The sequence below is a fragment of the Scardinius erythrophthalmus genome, assembly GCF_964197995.2.
Source record: "Scardinius erythrophthalmus genome assembly, chromosome: 4".
Taxonomy (NCBI): domain Eukaryota; kingdom Metazoa; phylum Chordata; class Actinopteri; order Cypriniformes; family Leuciscidae; genus Scardinius; species Scardinius erythrophthalmus.
In genome coordinates, this window is record NC_138224.1 from 13,281,582 (window position 1) to 13,300,163 (window position 18,582).

Below are 18,582 nucleotides of genomic sequence, written 5' to 3' on the forward strand. Positions count from 1 at the left end.
CAGAAGTCACGGTTCGGTTCATACCTCGGTTCAGACATCACGGTTGGGTACAATGAAGGCAAAAGCAAAACAAAAATGCAGAAGGCTTGTGCATGTCTCAGGCTGGACCACCAAAAGAAAAATAAATGTCTTAAGCCTTGTATTTTTTAAAAATAAGTTTTATTAATAAAGTAAAGGCATAGAACCAGTTTATTTGTAGTGCACTGGCAATAGTTTTATATAATTAGTTCATTAATTCAATTAATAAAAATACCTTGATATGTTTGGTAACGTTAATTGTATCTGAATTAATTGAAAATGAATCTGCTACATTTCAGATTAATATATTTGTTTTCCTTAAAAATGTAATTCACAGTAACTTAAACACTTTGCAGTTTGAATGATGTCCGGCATAAACGAAATGACGGAGTATGTTTTTATGTTTCCACTGTTCGATCGCGGCTGCGCCACACACACACACACACACACACACACACACACACACACACACACACACACACACACACACACACACATATATAAGTAAACACTTTACGACTTTTCGATCGCGCCCACACCTCTCTCTCGACATATTCCAGCATAGCAATCTTTACACCGCAGCCTGCTTCAGAGCTAAGGCGGAGCTACAGATTAGGTGTCCCCGCGTATCTAACAGTAGTTCCGCATTACATTAATTAAATTGCACGCAACTTTTATTTATTTTTATACCATGTATTCTCCGTGTAAATGTATGCACCAAACTGTGACGCCCGTACCATGACGTACCGTCCATGACGACTTTTGGGGATTGCCTCATAGGGCCGATTCAAGTAATGGGGGGCAGAGGGGCTGGGGGGCCAGTCAAAGGGGGGTGGTGGGCCTGAGTCGGCCCGCGGGCCTTAGTTTGGTGACCCCTGCTTTATATGATGAACAGATTGAATTTAGGCTTTCACATATAAACATTTACCAACTCGCACACAATTTATGGTAAACTGAAGCTCAAGCATGTTTGCTTGACGTGCGAGAACCAATGATATCCATTCTCGTGTGTTATACCATGGTCTGGGTGAATACTCGATTCTGATTGGCTGCAGGGTGTCCGTTAAAAAGTGATAATGTACACCTAGGAAAGGCGTCCCGTCAATTTGCCTGATGACAGTTCTAAATGATTGCGCTGGCTCAAACTCACTGATCAACTGCTGCGGTCGGGTCGCTGTGGCCACGTTGCTTGGCAACGCCTGTATACGGGAGATATTAAATAGTGCGCTCGACTTAAATAAAAACACTGTCAGGGACTTTTTCGCTGTATGTCGCTAGTCTCTGTATTGTGAGTCGCTTGTGGGCGTTCGTAGTGCTGTTGCTCTAATGCTATTGGTAGACTGCACGTCTGGCCATATCTATACAAAATACCATCACAAGTGATATATACAACTATATCATTTTAATTTGACTAGGAATTATGCTCAAAATAATTCAAAGTAACAGTATGCTGTTGGGAGAGCGTTTTTATATTACCACAGCAGTGTTCAGTGGATTAAATCATTTAAAGGTGCTCTAAGTGATGTAGGGTGACGTCACTTCTTGTTGACGTCTGAAGTATTGTCAAACAAAACGGAGGCTAGCTAGACCCTCCCTCCTCATCTGTGCACTAACCCCCCAAACCCCACCCCCAAATCATTCATGTCGGTTATTGGCTGGAACAGTTTGTTATGTTTCGTGGTGCGGGTTAGCCCAGTTTGTTTTTGTTGCCGTTTGTGGAGCCTGGGCTGTCTACAGAGAGTTTTACAGTGTGTTCAGGGGACAGGCAGCTAGCGGATAGTGAGCAGTTGTTTGCTGTATGTGACAAAAAATGTTTTGGCCTAAAAAACGTGTGACATCGCTTAGAGCACCTTTAACGTTACGAAAAGAATCAATTTTCTTGACCCTAATAGCAAAGTCCTTTTAGGCAAGTCGTGCCACTCGGCCGCCATCTTGGCAACGCCTCCGGGCAGCTATTTCGGACTAACAAGACCAGGGTCCTATCTAAATGAATGGGCAGAGAGTCAGAACTGCACTTTCACTGGTCACTGGGACATAAAAACTGCATGTATAGAAACGGCAGTAAAATATGATAAAAATCGCTGAAAAAGTTTGATGACTTTGCCCCAAAATAAGGTTTAAAATGCCTTTTTCCCCCACAGGTTATACCTTTACTACGCATGCGCAAGGGTTCATGTTCAGGACACCAAACTTCATTTATGTCTCTATCCAGAATGCCGGTGTTGTGCCAAGCACTTAAACAATTATATGTATTTAAATGTCTGAAACCTAAAATAAACATTATGTGGTTAAAACACTGAACAGTTGTGATAGAGCCTATGACAAGCGCTGAGCGCGTCCGTCTTTGGCTCAGCGCCAGCCACAGCGCGAAAGCACAGGTTGAATATGGCAGTTATGTCACGTCACTGTACATTCGCTCCTTAGTGGTCAGCTGCTGACTGTTAAAAGCAGATGATTGGCTTTCCAGCGGGAGGGGCGGGACATGTGCATACAACCGCCATCTTTGCCGTTACGGGTTTTCCTTATATAGTTGTATTGAGGATTGAGGAAGTGGCATGTCTCATATAAATTGTCTCTGCTAATAGTCAACATAATGCAGCGGAAACTGTAAAATGAACTGCAGCAGTGCTAAAATTGCATCATGAAATTACAACACTCGAACTATAAATGTATGAATTAAACTTTAAACTTTTCTTTTCCATGCATCATTTTAATTATATTCATGTATGTGGTTACAGTCAAATCATATAAAACAGTGAAATCGCACTCGAACTCTTCTGTCTTGCCTGCACTCGAGACGTGAGCTCCACTGAATGTATTCTTTCTTATTGGTTGTTGCTCGTGAAATTCGCTTCTCATTTGCATAAAGTTGACATTTCTGAACGCTTGACACGCCCACATTCTGTCGCCAACGGTCACTGTCGCCGGAAGTCGCCAGCGTTCCATTGAAAGGAATGGGATTGTGTTGCTTTGTCGCTGCGTGTCGCTGGCGGTGTGAACAGGGATTTACGCAGCACGTTTGAGCTTCCGCAAGAGGTTTGTTCTTGCGCGTCAAGCAGGTTCGGTTGAGCTTCTGTTTATGTTCGCTGGTCGATGTTTATATGTGAATAAAATCCTAAATTCAATCTGTTCATCATATAAAGCGATTGAGTCTCTTCAGATAATTTGGACTAAACTGCTCAATTCATATGGATTAATTTTACAATCTCTTTATGAGCTTTTTGAAGCATCAAAGTGGTAGATGCGTAGCTGTCAATGGAGGGACAGAAATCAGTCAGATTTCATAAAAAAAAGATGAACGAAAGTCTTACGGGTTTACTTTGGAGCGACATGAGGGTGAGTAATTAATGACAGAATTTTCCTTTTTGGGTGAACTATCCCTTTAAAGGTCAATTCGAATACATTTCTGGGAGTTATGGGATATAGTATTGTATACTATACTTTTTTGGCAAAAGTAGTAGGTTGTCTAGGGTTTGTAGACACTCAGAAATTGCATAATCGCTGCATTCTTCCCTTTAATATAGTTGGCAAAAAGCAGTGTGTGAAAATAGTATGTCCGAATTTACAGTATTCATAAAACAGTGTTTGCATGTAATGGACGGTTTACTATCGTATGAGGCCACTGGATAGGCAGTGAAGCCATGCTGTAGGTCACATGATGATTGTAGTTAGGGTTGGGCGGTATTACGGTAATATCGGATACCGCGGGATCTTAAAATAGCACCGGTATCAGTTTCAATACCGTCATTACCGGCACTTATATAGCCTATAATATATATAATTTATTTATTGGCTAAAAAATGCTTATGTGTGGTTGCAGTTTGGCAATATTTCTGGTTCCAACCGAATGAGAAGGGAGAGGCGGTAAATACTGATGAGGCAATTTGTAAATTGTTCCATAAAAAGGTGACCGCGAGAGATGTAAACACCTCTAACCTAATGTCGCATCTCCGAAACTACCACCCACTCACTGCTGCCAGGATGCATTTTGTTCTCGAGTTCATTAAATAAGCGCGTTGTTTCGTATTGGTTAAAATATTATAATGTTATTTTTTCCATCTTTCTTGATTATGAAAAGTGAACAGCACAAATAAGATGGGATGCATCGGGAGTCAGACGATTTGACCACTTCAATAAATTTCGTTTTGTAAAAGGCCTCTTTAAAACGAATTTCGTTTTGTATAAATTCTATCTTAATTTTAATAAATTTTTCATCAACCAATTGCCTATATATTTAATATAATCATGACATGATGGGCGATGGCATGCCGCGGTCACTTTAACCGAAACTTGGAGATGGCGATCGTCAATTTCTTTAAACAAAACAATTCAAAACGAAAAGAAATATAGGGTAGCCTACTCTCTGATTAATCCATGATGTGCATTTCTCTCTATGGCGTTCACAGAGATGGCGATCGTCAATTTCTCAAAACGAAAAGACAAAGGCCACTCTGATTATTTAATCCATGATGTGCATTTCTCTCTAGGCGCGTTCATACGGAGATGTGATCATCAATTTCAGCAAACGAAACCATACAAACCGAAAAGAAATAGACTAGCCTACTCTCTGTAATCCATGATGTGCATTTCTCTCTATCGTTCACTATGGAGATGGTGATCGTCAATTTCTTTAAACGAAACAATTCAAAACGAAAAGAAATATAGTCTGATTAATCAATGATGTGCATTTCTCTCTATATGCGCGCTCACTACAGAGATGGCGATCGTCAACTTCCACCTTTACAGAAAAGTTTTATTAAAAATCAAATGGACACGCGTCACCGGATTACAAAGGCACTTCTTGCTTGTTGCACGCACACAGTATTATGTTGAATAATGGTGGGCTCGGGCTCATAATAACAGTTAATGCCGTCGACCGGACTCAGACACAACGTGCACGGCTTGATTTTTTTTTTTTTTTTTTTGCCCGATCTGGCATTCAGTTTCTGAACTGTGTAGGCACAAACCAACAGTTTGGTGACGCCGTCTGAGCCCATTATGTCATCATTTTTAATTAGTCACGGTAATACCGTATACCCCGGTAAAATTGGGAGGGGGTTTGACGGTATCAAAATTCGAATACCGCCCAAGCCTAATTGTAGTACAGGGTGGGGCATTTATATGGATACACCGTAATAACATGGAAATGGTTGGTGATATTAAAGTCCTGTTTGTGGCACATTAGTATATGTCATGGTCACCACCCATCTTGAGGAGTTTGCCCCCTCACATATACTAATGTGCCACAAACAGGACTTTAATATCACCAACCATTCCCATGTTATTACGGTGTATCCATATAAATGGCCCACCCTGTACATCTGGATTGCATTCAAACTATAGACATTCATACTACATAAAATATTATACTTTTTAACTGTGGCAAAGTAAATGCTTGAAGTACCTACTCAGCGAGTATGTGATTTCAGATGCTGCCAAAGTACATTGTATGCATCCTAGAGAAATAGTATACTGTTCCGAATGTAACCATTCATATCTATCTATAAAAGAAAACGCTCTTTCTACCAGGATGGTACCTAGCCAACAGATCTAGTATTGTCTGCATTGACACTACATTTGAGTGATGGTGCCCACAGCCTAGCGATTTGTATTTGTGCAGGAGGAAGACACAGAGGTCGAGGGTGTAGAGTTCACCTCTTTGCAAGTATTCATGCATGGAGTACGCGTGGATGCCATCGCATGGAGCCCTGAAACCCGTCTGGACAAGCTCCCACCGGTCATCAGGTACGGCTTTGAACATGTACTGCTTATTTATGCAGGGGTGAAACCGAATGAGACTGATAGATTATAATGTGACTTTGTGTTTGTAATAGAAGATGTGGAATTATGATGATCTATGGAAGGAGCACAGGTCTTGATGCCACACACCATACAGTTTTTCATCTACAGCCGGGTTCATTCTCTTCATTAGAGGCTCAGACACAGCATATGATAATTGATTTATTTTACCGCACAAATCCTGATATTCTTTTAAATGTTAAGATAAATATGCTTTCTCTGTATTGCGCTATTGAATTTCCCTTCCTAATTGATGTCTGAGTCAATTGCGATATTTGAGAGTTGAGATATTTTACCACACATGCACAAACATACTCATTTTTGTTCAAATAAATGTACTTTCTCAGAATGTTTTTATCACTGAGAGACCCATTTTCCAGGGATCAATTAATTACCAAGATTTGTATGTTCATGTCAAGCAGTGGAAAGTGTCTGTCACAGCTTTAGTTTGATCTGGTTTGTATCAAGAATTTAATAAGATGTTGTCAGTCTGACATGTCCTTCCTTAAGCTGTGAACTTGGGAGTGTTCTGCTCCCGGTGGGGAAGTTTCCTGTAGCTTTAGCAGCATGGGAAGGGCAGAGTTATTTCCTGGCCATGCTGTGGTCAGAGCGGAAGGTGTAGCGTGCTTAACTGTGTGCACTGCCCCTTATTTGGGTTTATTTTCTTCTTCATTGTAGGTGTACCTCTTGGGAATGGAGTACTAGAGATCTTATTAATGTTTCCTGGACGTGTGGGTTGACAGAGGTTATTGACTGGTTGACTGCCTGTACTGCTGGCATGTAAATGATTGGTATCGTTGTGATGTTACGCCATCTGCGCAACAATCTAGCCAAAGACAACTCGCAAATGAACATGTTGATAGAACTTTGTGATTGTAATTGGACCTTTCATGGCAAGAACTCATGTGATTCTTATTTGTTTGAGGATGTAAGAAGATTTTGTGTCTGTGTGTGGTATTGTAACATTAAAATGTGCGTGCGATTCTCTAACTGAAAGTGTTTTTCTTGTCAGAGGTGAGTTAGTGTAATTGTGTGAATAATTACTGCTCCTGATTAGTGGCAGAGCTGTTTTATTGGGTTTGGTTGGATTTTTGAACAGACAAATGTGAAAATGGCGTGATGAAATTCTGACTTCAGTTGTATGTCTTTAACATTTTTAATCTCTCCAGTGTTTTATCTTCTGACTGTGGTTTATTACACACCCACATACATGATGGTGGCTAAATGCAGTGTTAAAAAAAAAAAAAAAAAAAATTGTGCTCCTGTTTCAGGCTTTGCACCACAGCGGCAGACAAAAAAATCAGGCTGTGGACATCCAATCTCCAAAACAACTGTGATGTAAAGGTAGCTCTTTCTTGTTGAAAATTCCCAATATATTAGCAATGATAAAATTACACAATGTGTCAGTATCAAAATGATTTGATTTGAAATTTGATTCATTTCCATGAATCAGTACAAAAGGTCTGAATTGATTCAAATGAAAAATCAATTGAACTACCCATGAGCATCATCACTCAAGGTTCACAAATATTATCAAAAGGCTGAAAAATATCAATATATATAATGTCAAAATGTTGACTGTGCACCCATCTATCTATACGGAAAAGTTTGTTTTTGTCCTTGGCTGACTGTTCACTGTATGAATGTTGTATTCCAATTTTTTTGATTTCTTGTGTTGCCTAGTTGATGGAAGGCCACACCAGCTACATCAATCATCTAGTGTTTGAGCCTGCAGAAGGAAAGCAAATAGCCTCTGTCAGCGATGACCACACTTGCAGGTTAGTTGCACTTTAGTCCGAGTGTATGAGTGTGAGAAAGTGAAAATATATATGTGTGAGTGTGTTCTGTTCTCTGTTAATGATGCAGAAAGTCTTGACCAAATTTCCACACTGAAACCCAACACTAAACACAACATGGCTCGCCGTTGCTCTGCGTAAGCGTCAACCGCCACTTGCTCGCACAGTTTTTCTAAGTAATTGGTTAAACGTGGAAATCCAATCAGTAGCCATGGCTTTTCCTCTCCACGGCCACAGTTAACGAGCTTCTTGAATGTGGCCCCACCAATCAGCCACTGAGGTAAGTGCGGTTTCCTGGCAGTCAGAGGTAATGTAAGAGAGCACTCCTGGAGTCTCGGGTCTTCCCTTTTGCGTCAGAACCATGTAACTGACACACCTGGATGTTGTAGTGCTGTGGCCTGCCACAACTCTTTAGTCTTCCCAGCTTGCAAACCTTAATGGCTTCAAGGTGGATGAGGACCAAGACGGTAGTTTTCCTTATAGAGATCCAAATTTCAGCAACTGGATCCTTTATGCAGACCTTGCCATGACAGTTTTATGGTATACGTCTTAAAGTTTGGATGGTGTAACCATGCTTTCTCAACATGATCAGGTGATTTTGCAATTTCTGTGCCATTGCCTTGTAGATATTACATCCTTTGTTTGATATTAACCATCATCTTCCCCATCAGGTCTGTGCTGGGATCAGCATGCTTGAAGCTCTGCTCTAAATCCAGTGCATTTCTTGGTGCACACAGCGCCTGTGTCAGCATGTGAACCCATGTTAGCACTGACCCATTGCGCTGTGATAATGTTTTCATACACTCATCATAGGGGTGGTGCGCCATTGCGAATAAGAGTGCTCTAGGTCCATCGCTCTTCTCGCAGCTGTTTTATTGATGTTGGTGGGGCTTCAGGCTGTGATGAAAGGAGGAATCGCTGATCTTTATCACAGTAGGAGATGAGACCGTTTCAGTTTTCAGCTTCAGCAATAATGGGCTTCTTCTCTGCTGGATCCTGGATGTGCTGAAACCCCTTTTGTAATCCCTAACACCCCTAAGACTGGCCCAGGGAGAAGCAGCTTATTATTTTGATTAAATAGTAACCATTTCTTATGAATAAATCATGGCCCACCCGACAGCACAGTAAGGTGCAAACCACTGCAGTTACCATATATTACTAATCCTGAACTGCCAGCTCAAATGAGAGATTTGATATCGTGATTTGAGATTTGGTGTCTCGTTGTGGTCATGCTCGCAAGGAAAACAGACAAATGTTACCCATTGTGCCCCCCATACTTTACACATGCCCATCAGAATTTAGAGGCAGATAGTTGATATATGTTGCTTTGGTCAGTAGATTTTGTGTCAGAGTGTGTTTGGTTGGAGAGGAGAGGGGCCACTGAAGGGATCGAAGCAGGAAACATCCGCCGTAAGCCTCAGTCTCCCTCTCCTGTGGAGCCAGAGAAAACAGTAGAGCGCTCCATCTGCAGAAAGATTTAAATTCTGTCACGTTGAGAAAAAATGGGACGCAGGAGGAACAGCGAGGTGGAACAAGAGAAAGATCAGGTTAATGTTAGAGAAAGAGTGAACCTTTTCCAGTCAGGCCACACAAATGGCTTTTGATACAAATCTGGCTTTCAGCTGGAATGTTTTTGCATGTGTGACACTTTCCCTGCTGAAAATATCAACTTTTCTATTCAGCAGCATATGTTTGGGATGCTGGTCCCCTGCATGGGATGCTAGTATGGTCGTGTGTGTCCATACAATGCATGGGATGCTAGTATGGTCGTGTGTGTCCATACAATGGTTCTTAACTTGCTTATCCAGCAAGCCTCAGTTGGTCTGCAGCAGTGCAGCCTTATCTGAAAACATTGAAATGCATTGTTCTTTTCAGCAGAGTTGTTCCTTCACGTAAGTTCACATAAGCTTTATCTTTCCTGCCTTTTAAGATATCGCCATTGAGGATGAATTAACCACCTCAATTATAGAATCGCCTCAAAATCAAGCAGTTTCAGATCTCCTCTAGTGTTACGTGTGTGTGTGTGCTGAGAAAAGAGTGCAGCTTGTTTCCTTTGATTACTGTTGGGAGTGCAGGTCACACAAGGAAATGCTGAGTTGACAGAGTTCACTGTTGGAGAATTATGACAGATAATGCAAGGAGTGTTCTGTTATATAGAAACATCGTTTTATCCAAAATAGAACATCAGAAGTAACTTATTGAAACCTAGGTAGCAACTTCACTTGAAAAACATGTAATGGGCACAGGAGATTTGACTACAAATAAGACAGGTGGGTTGGAGCAGGCTGGAGTTAAACTGCAGGAAGATGCTCCTCCAGAAGCAGGTCTTGACAAACCCGCAATAGAGTTTGGCTTTACTATGCTGCTAAACTGATGACACATAACTTCTCATCTAAGAAGGATACATTTGGTGCTGTCTTAGAATTTTCTAGATGCAAGCCAAGGTATCTTGGAAGGCATCAAAATGTTGCTGCTTACGGTTTGGTACCACCTTTCAAAGGTGCATGTGATGCCTTAAAAGACTGTCTATACTGTCAGAAGAAATGTGCAAAAATTTTACCTTTAGAGGTACAACAACTTGTTACTGGGGCAGTACTCCTAAAGAGCCACATTTGTACTTTCTATACCCCAAAAGGGTGCATATTAGTACCTTAGAATATGTACCCTAAATGTAGTAATATGCACTCTTATGGTACTACTATGAACCAGCTTACTAGGTTTTGAAACCAATCCATTATGTGAGTCTGGTGACGATGGCTGTTTTCAGGCTAGTTTTGTCCTCTAGGTTCTGTGTGAGGTTTTAAACTTTTCATACCCTCCATGATTGATTCAATTATACTAGACCACAAAAAAGTCTCATTTTGGCTGCTGAGAGCACCTGAACGTAAACAAAACTTCTAACACTGTTGTTTTAAACAGGTCAGGTCTGAACTGTTATTCACATCATATTTGACAAGGAATTAGCCACTGACCTGGTCACCACCATAAATGTTTGTTTCAACAGTTCTTAACTCAATTTCAGCATTTCTCACCCCTGCCCCATCCTAAAAATCACATCACACGCTCCGCTCAGCTTCCCGGTTGTGCAGTGTGGGAAAACACAGACAAGCCAGACAGACCCTCCCCTTGTTTTCCCTCTTAGATCTTCCGTGACTTCAAACACTTCCATCTCTTTCAACTCGTATTGTACATGGCTGTTGCGTGTTATCCCACAATGCTGCGTCAGTCATTGAAGAGCCTTACGCAATAGTAGCAGTATATTGTTTGTGATGCTTCCCACTTTTTTGTGTGCTTAGTGTCTTAATCCTCATTTGGCTTTGTCAGGGTTGTAGAGAGCTGACTTTTCGCCGCTTTGAATACCCTGGCGATAGTCAGGGCTGGCGGTTTTGGTTTTGCGTGCAATTGAACTCTTGCTTGGCAAGGGGTTCTGAGTAAATGGGTTTTAACCATGTTTGTGTGGTGTGGTCTGAAACCTCACTCAAATGAGCTTGATCAGAGCAGAGATGCCCCAGACGCAGGGAGACAGTTCAGGAGTTCTTGGCAAATGTGTTGGACAGAGCTTAGGTGCTTACAAAGACCCCTGTCTGGGAGCTGTTGAGCATGAGGCATGTCCTCCAAGTACCGCCCAGCTGAAGATATTAATCTACCCAACTGCATGGTTGACATTCAGACAGGCTTTGGAGTGCTTTTGGCCTTAATTTGATGAAGACTTCTCAATGACCTCATCATCAACTAAGCGGTTGTGCGTCTTTCCTATTAATGGAGGGCTTCTTTTTTTCCCTCTTTCTCTTCCCCCATGCTTTCCCAGAAAACCTCCACAGTTCTAACTCATTTGAGGGAAATTGTGGTTCTCTTCATTCGGGCCTCTGTGATGTGGTAAACCCAAGATCTGATCTCCAGTGAAACCATCCAGAATCTGATCTCCAGTCTTCTCCGTCCAGATGATTTATTGCGTCTGCTTGCAGGCCTCTTGCTGTACCATTACTTGCCCTAGCGTGCCTTCACAAACTTTGAGAAGCAGATTTGGAGTGAAAGTCTTCTGTGCCTGGGAAGAAAAGGCTGGGAGGTATTGGCAATCCTGCTTCTCACTGGAACTCAAGTTCAGCTGCAGGAAAGGGTTCCTGTAGTTCAACTGGTTGAGCATGGTGCTAACAACTCTGAGGTCATTAGGTTTGATTCCCAAGGTACACGCATACTGATGATAATATAGCCCTGAATGATAATATATCACTACTGTCTACTCATCTATTGGTTGAAATATATTGAATCTATTGAAGTTGTATTCAAACTCTGTAGTCTTATGTCATCCTGTTGTTTTATTTTAGGTTAGTGGTTTATGGTTTTGCATTGCCGGGAAGTTATTTTTAGCATCTGGCTTTTTTTCTGTGCCTAATTGAGCTCTTATTATGATTATGCTGCTTTTGATTAGTGTCCTGGTTCTGACAGTTCTTTTTTTAGTTTGTGTATGCCTTTGAAAGGGTAAGAACACATGAGGACAGGGGTGATGTAATAACCCATTTATGGCCTCAGTCTTTTTTCCTGTTGCTGGCCCATTTCCTTTGTCACGGTGACCTCCGATTTTATTGCGCCACTTATAATTTGGATTAGTTTGTGAATTTCTTAACACAATGGACACTAAAATAGGGAAAAAATTAAGGAACATCCACAAAGTTAAAAGTGCACATGATTTGTTTCACTCCCTAGTAGTTTTTCCAGAGATTTTGTTTTGACTATCAAGTACTATCTTTTGGCCATCATTCAGAATGAACCATGTGGACAGCTGTAACATAATTCACCACAAAATCTATCTCTGCATTTTGTATTGTATTTACCTGAAAATTATGTTGTTGCTTTCCTTCCTGAAGAGTGTGGGACCTTGATGGCAATGAAACCACTTCATTCAGACTGCGTTCCCCCGGTGTAAGCGTCTGTTGGCACCCCGAGGACATCTGTAAGGTCAGAAATAAAAGTCTTGTAGAGAACTAATGTTCACTTTTATTTCATAGCATTCAAACACTCAAATTTGATTTTGAATCCCAGATTTTCAGCTCGGTTTCAGACTTAAGGATTCCACTGTATACCAAAATAAATCAATATATATCTTCATTTGTTACAGTTGATGGTGGCGGAGAAGAAAGGCACTATACGGTTCTATGACCTTGTTACACAACATGCCATTCTGTCTCTGGACAGCGGGCAGATGCCACTCATGTCAGCTGACTGGTGTCTCACAAACACTATTAAGGTTGGAGCTGTGGTGTCCAATGATTGGGTGATCTGGGACATTACCCGCTCCAGGTAAACACAACTTTGTCTCTGTGGTCAACGTCATTGTTCAAAGTGTGTTGTGTTTTTGCAGTGAGTTACTTTTAAAGCAGATTTTAAATTTCTTGTGCGGTCAGCATGACCCAGGCATAGTCTACTATCTCCCCTGTTCTACTTAATTTAGTTTATCTTCCTGAGAATCAAGATTTCAAGTCTTACGTGAGCTCCTCCACACTAAATCACCATAACAACATTCAAATGAGCAGTTTTTTGGACCAGCTGTAATGTAGGAGTGAATTAAACTGTCTGTAAATGATACTGATGTGTTTTGCCTGTAGTTATCCACTTGAGAAGAGGCCAGCTCATGTTGGGAAGGCGAGACATTTCAGGTACATTTTTACTAAAGATCAGATCATTCATTATTTGTTGGACTGCGTTCGTGACTATAATGCCGGTGGCCTCTCTTCTACAGATGGTCAAGGGCAAATGAGAATCTTTTCGCAACCACAGGCTATCCAGGAAAAATAAACAGTCAGTTATTGGTGCATCACCTGGGCCATCCACAGGTTTGTAAAATGACGTACTTGTTTGTTTATGTGTTACCTACCTACCTCAAGCCTTATGGTACACAATTGTCATTGCAGCCTGTGATGATTGGTTCGGCGTCTGTGGGGGCTGGTCTAAGCTGGCATAAGACCCTACCTCTTTGCGTTGTCGGTGGGGATCGAAAGCTGTTCTTCTGGATGACGGAGATGTAACCTGGATAGAATTCAACTGGAGAGTTTTTCTGTTATGCTTTTTCAATAAATAAAGTCATATTTTTCATGCGCTGTCACTGTACTTACTCCACTGTGTCTTATTTTATAGGTCACTTGGGTTAGAACTCAGACTAACAATTGTGGGAAATGAGACACTTTTCCCTCTCCCCAATTTTTTCCCCTTTTTCTGCGAAGCATTGTATCAGTGTTTTTGGTGTGGTGTTCTGCCAAGCTGGCTTAAAGTTGAGCCAAAGGTCGCCAAACGGCAGGAGCTGGCAGTTTTCATTGCAGAACGATTGAGTGTGAGAAGAAAAAAACTCTGTACAGGTGCTCATATAGACTGTCTCACTGACTCCACCAGGATAATAATATGCAGTCCCATTCCTTACACTACAGGGGAACTTCCTCCACTCGGCCGTGACGCATGTGTGGTGGGGGAGATAGACGCAATGCTATTTGTGCTTCAACAGTTGAACCCTGAAGTTGAAGACAAGCATGGGAAACTGTAGTGCAAGGGGAACACAAGACGACGTGAGCCGTGCTTTTCCAAGAAAAACACAGTAGACTCTCAAAGGGGAGTACAAGGGTTCTCTCAGGTCAGTTGTGTGGGTAGGTAGGAAGGTGTGAGGCCAAAAGGTAGGGTCAATGACAAATAAGAACACACTAAAAAAATGAGTTTTAGATTGTTTTCATGTATTTTCAAAGTTTTTTTAAATATGCTCTCTATTTATGTTGGTTTTATTCTTATACCTTAAATGTATTTAAAGTATTATTTACAAATACCATTAATTATTAATTCATAAATCATTACATTTTTGGAGAATCGCACCTCATGACAATAAATGCAGAGTTCTGTCATGAAACTGGATGGCACAGGCAAATAGGGCTGCGTTCCAGTCCACTTTTAGACACGCACTTGCGAACTTCCCTAAGCACTTCCCCTCGGGGGAATCCCTGCCGCCATTTTGAAGTGTGTTCCACTTCATGAAGTGGACGAGGGAAGTTTATAGGCTATGGACAGACCCTTGCTCCCTCGATTTTGACCGCGGGAGCGAGTCTACTTCATATGTACACTCCAGGCAGCTCCATATAACACAATGCAACACGATTGTGACATCAACGCATATTGTGTTTAATTTACCCCACCACAAACAACTCTGATATATATATTTTTATTTTTATTGTATTTAAACAACTCCTAAATACACACATATACACATATATAATGCTGCGTTAAACAATTTTGTAAGGGAAAAAAATAAATAATAAATCAACCCCATAGTGATCATTCTAAGTGATCAAGGGCTTAGCACATTCCAATTCAGCCTATTGCAAAGGTTCCGCCAGTAGTTGGCACTCATTCAACGTAAGCAATGACGTACATCCGAGTGAACGAGACAGAGTGAAGGGCATGACAATTTTGGACTGGAACGCAGCCCGGGTCTTTAACTCAATCTGCTTGCAATCATATCATTTTCTATTGGGCACAGCTGATTGGTTCCTGCTGTATCAGTAGCCAATGATCTCTCTGCTCAACCTTCAAATACTTGGTCAGCATTTGCTGTTGCAGTTGCAACGTGCTTTTGGAAACCCTCCACCTTCCCCAGCTCCACCTGTATAGATCTGCTATGAGTAATTCATGTACAGCAGCAGCATGTCTTGCTCACAGCAGTGTGTCCTGTATGTATTAACAGTAGCAAGTCCTGTGCTTGCTCTGCAGCAGCAGCTTAGCAGATCTGTTCTGCCAAGACCATATCAACATTGTCATATTCATTACCATGCCTAACACTCTGAGACTTGTCATGCATAACATTATTTTAAGAGACTTATTGACAACTGAGGGGCTGTAGGGGTCCTCTATGATAAAATTTCCTTTTTTTCTGCATGCACCTCATGACTAACAAATTGAAGCACTTTTGGTGAAGAAGTGTAGCAACCCTGGAGAAGTTTTCCATGTGAGATTTTGCATGTGCTCCATTTGTAACAGTAGGGCATATTGTGCCTAGGTGTTAAGGTGTGATTGAAACGGGTACATAAAGAAGGGGGAGAAATGAACCTACACTCTTTCAAGCCCGAAAGACAAGCCTGTATGATTCTTGGAGTCTAGAAGCACACCACCATCCGCAATCATAACATGCTACTGCTCTCCTGGTCTGCTGGCTTTGTTTGAATAAGTTCAATGTGGTCTGAAACAAGGCTTTGGTAGCACTGAACGTGGCTGGTGCTGGACCAGCTGCATATAGCTTGGAGAAATCAATGTCAGCCTCTTCCACATATTCTCACACAAGATACACTATTCCAAAGGATACAATAACTTTCTGAAAGAGAATTGAGAAATTCTTTAAAAAAAAACTCAAATGATTTTTTAGGAAATATAAAACAGTAAATGATCACCTTTCGAAAATCTACTTTAAATTATCAATATTAACCCAAGACTGCCATCTGGTGGCTAGTAAAATTACACTTAGTAGTGAGGGCTGTGCTAGAATTCTTTGAATATTCCTTTTTAATCAAAATCAGAGCATTAGAGTATGCATCATATAGGAAAGAATCAGTTTTTTCTTTGGAATATTTTAGTCATCCTGTGTCAGGAAAGATGGCACTACAGAGGCAGTGTTGTGATAGAGTACACTTCGGCATTTCTTCCAGCAGATGCTCTCTGTCATTAAGAATAAAGCCTACGCAAGCCCTCCTTCAAAGGATTAATGCCTTAAGCCTTCAAAGTTGGCGAGTAGTTTTAATGACTAAAAAAATCACCATGATCAAAGCAGCTCCAACCAACTTGAGAGCTTCCGCATGGCTCGAAGGCATAATCCTATTCACTACTTAAGACAAAGCGAAAAGAACAAAAGGAAGGAGTGCTCTTTTTGATTCCAGGAGATAATGTAATTTCATGAGGGCTCTCCTGGATAAAATCTGTTGAGGACCAGACTTGTGGTTTCACTTTCTTTGTTTGTATAACCAATGGCTGAAAAGTAGTTGAACAGTGATGTATACCAATGGGAATTGTACATTTTACAATTCTGGTTCCCCTTTCAGTTCTTGAAATCATTCTGCTTCTGCTTCATGGGAGTGGGTGGGTGCTAAACAGTTATTTTTGTGCAATTTGTTTGTCATAATACTATTAGATTAGAGCTTTTGTCAGTATTTTGGTATATTACCAAAATGCATTGGTAATGTTTTTAAAAATAAATAAAAAATGTGCGTGTGCATATCCAAATCCCAGAATTTTTGACCAGCGAGGTCTCCATCATGCACTGATTTTTTCCCCCACCAAGAATTCTGCTGTTGAATGATTATTTACAAAAATAAGTTAAAATAATGTGGGCTGATGGCTTCAGCAACAGCATATACCAACAATTAACACCCTTAATTGTTATAAATAACCCTCACAGTAGGTCTGTCTTTAAAGATTTCTAAGTTAGCATTCAAAATCAATTCCCCTATGGAGAAAATGAATGGAATTACTTCTGAAACCCGTTTGTTGCATTCAATAATGCCCACAATATTACCAAATAGAAATGTCTGTTCTGATGTGACGTAATAAGCATTTGGGATTTGAATTTCACTGGAACCATCAGTGGTTATCGTATTGCTATGGCAATGCACATTTGTTTTGTACGTAATGGATTCAGATCCAAGCTATGGTTTTCAGAGGGATTTGTGGGTTGGGTTGAGCGCCGTGTAAAATGAGATACGAGAGACGATTAAGTGCTTGAATTTGGTTTATGAAAGCAGATGTCTGCTTCTCTCCTCTCTCCCAGATTTATTACATTATTTGCCTGACAAACTCTCTCTCTCTCTCTCTGATTCGTTTTATTCAGCATGTTCAAGGCAAACAAAGGCCAGCCAGCTAATAGAACCTCATTTACCCCTGAACTCAATGAATTCCAGGACAGAGTGACCTGGTTGCTCACTTTGTGGTTTCTCCTAGAGGATGATTTGGTCTGTGCTTGGGCCATTGGGGACAAATATGCTGTGACCTGGTAGCCTAATCTATTAGTATGAATAGAACAGTTGCGTAGTTGTTCCAACCTCCATCTGTAGTGCAACCACAAGCTGCCAATCTGTTAAAAGTTGGGCTTAGACACAGTCTCTTTTCCTGCTAGAGCCAAAGCAGTTAAGATGATTCATTTTATGATGCTCAAAAGGGAAATATGAATAATTAATTATAACTTCTATATTTGGATCAGTTAATAGCATTTACTTGATCTGAGTTAATATTACAATCAATTAATCTGTTCAATCCATCCAGCCAACTGATCATCTATCAACTCTCAGAAAGGATATTTTCCATGACCACAGGAAAACACTTCTTTCTTAGCATGTAGCTGTGATTGCATCGTTAAAGTGATGTTGATTTACACACAGTGACCAGAATCAACTCACATGCACAAAAGTTTTATTTAACTAAATCACAAACACATAACTAATCTAAACAAACTCATCCACACAAATCGCGCATAGGCTAGCCTACATGTGTAAAATGAAAAGTGAAAGGGAATGAAACTGGAAACAGAAACCGGAGATGAAGCTATAGGAAAGAGTTATTTAACCATCTGAACAGAACTTGTGTTAGTTTGACTCTGTTGTGGTTGATGAAGTTACACATGGCTTGATGTGTTAAAGCCTGGTGAGGTCCCACACGAACAGCAACCAGAAGTCGCAGAGAAGGGTAGTAAGAGAGGGGGAGGTCACTGTGCGGATTCTCTGCAACCCACACAGGGGTCACACCTTTCAAGTTCGGCCTGACCAATGAGAAAGGTGCAGTTTTCAAGCGGGAAAAGTTTCTTTGTTTGAAAGCTGACTCATTTGAATGATTGGAGTAAGCAGGCAGTTTGTGTTAGCCTAGATATCTAGACGCACCCTAGCGGTAGCAAAATTTATTTTGCAGCCAGGGTAGTCTAGCAACTCTCCCTTGACTTTCGGGGCTGTAAAAACCTAAA

General features: G+C 41.0%; 1 protein-coding gene across 4 annotated transcripts in view; it reads left to right on the plus strand.

Annotated features, from left to right (window-relative positions):
• Nucleotides 1-13,713, plus strand: part of nup37 (nucleoporin 37) — a 15,990-nt gene extending 2,277 nt beyond the window's left edge. For all 4 annotated transcript variants that reach the window (XM_081363081.1, XM_081363082.1, XM_081363083.1 and 1 more), the window contains exons 3-10: nt 5,639-5,763; nt 7,089-7,161; nt 7,501-7,595; nt 12,479-12,569; nt 12,730-12,911; nt 13,217-13,267; nt 13,351-13,444; nt 13,523-13,713. In XM_081363081.1, coding sequence (XP_081219207.1) covers nt 5,639-5,763; nt 7,089-7,161; nt 7,501-7,595; nt 12,479-12,569; nt 12,730-12,911; nt 13,217-13,267; nt 13,351-13,444; nt 13,523-13,636 — 825 coding nt within the window. In that variant the 3' untranslated portion in view covers nt 13,637-13,713. The remainder of the gene's footprint in view (nt 1-5,638; nt 5,764-7,088; nt 7,162-7,500; nt 7,596-12,478; nt 12,570-12,729; nt 12,912-13,216; nt 13,268-13,350; nt 13,445-13,522) is intronic.
• Nucleotides 13,714-18,582: the final 4,869 nt, after the last annotated feature.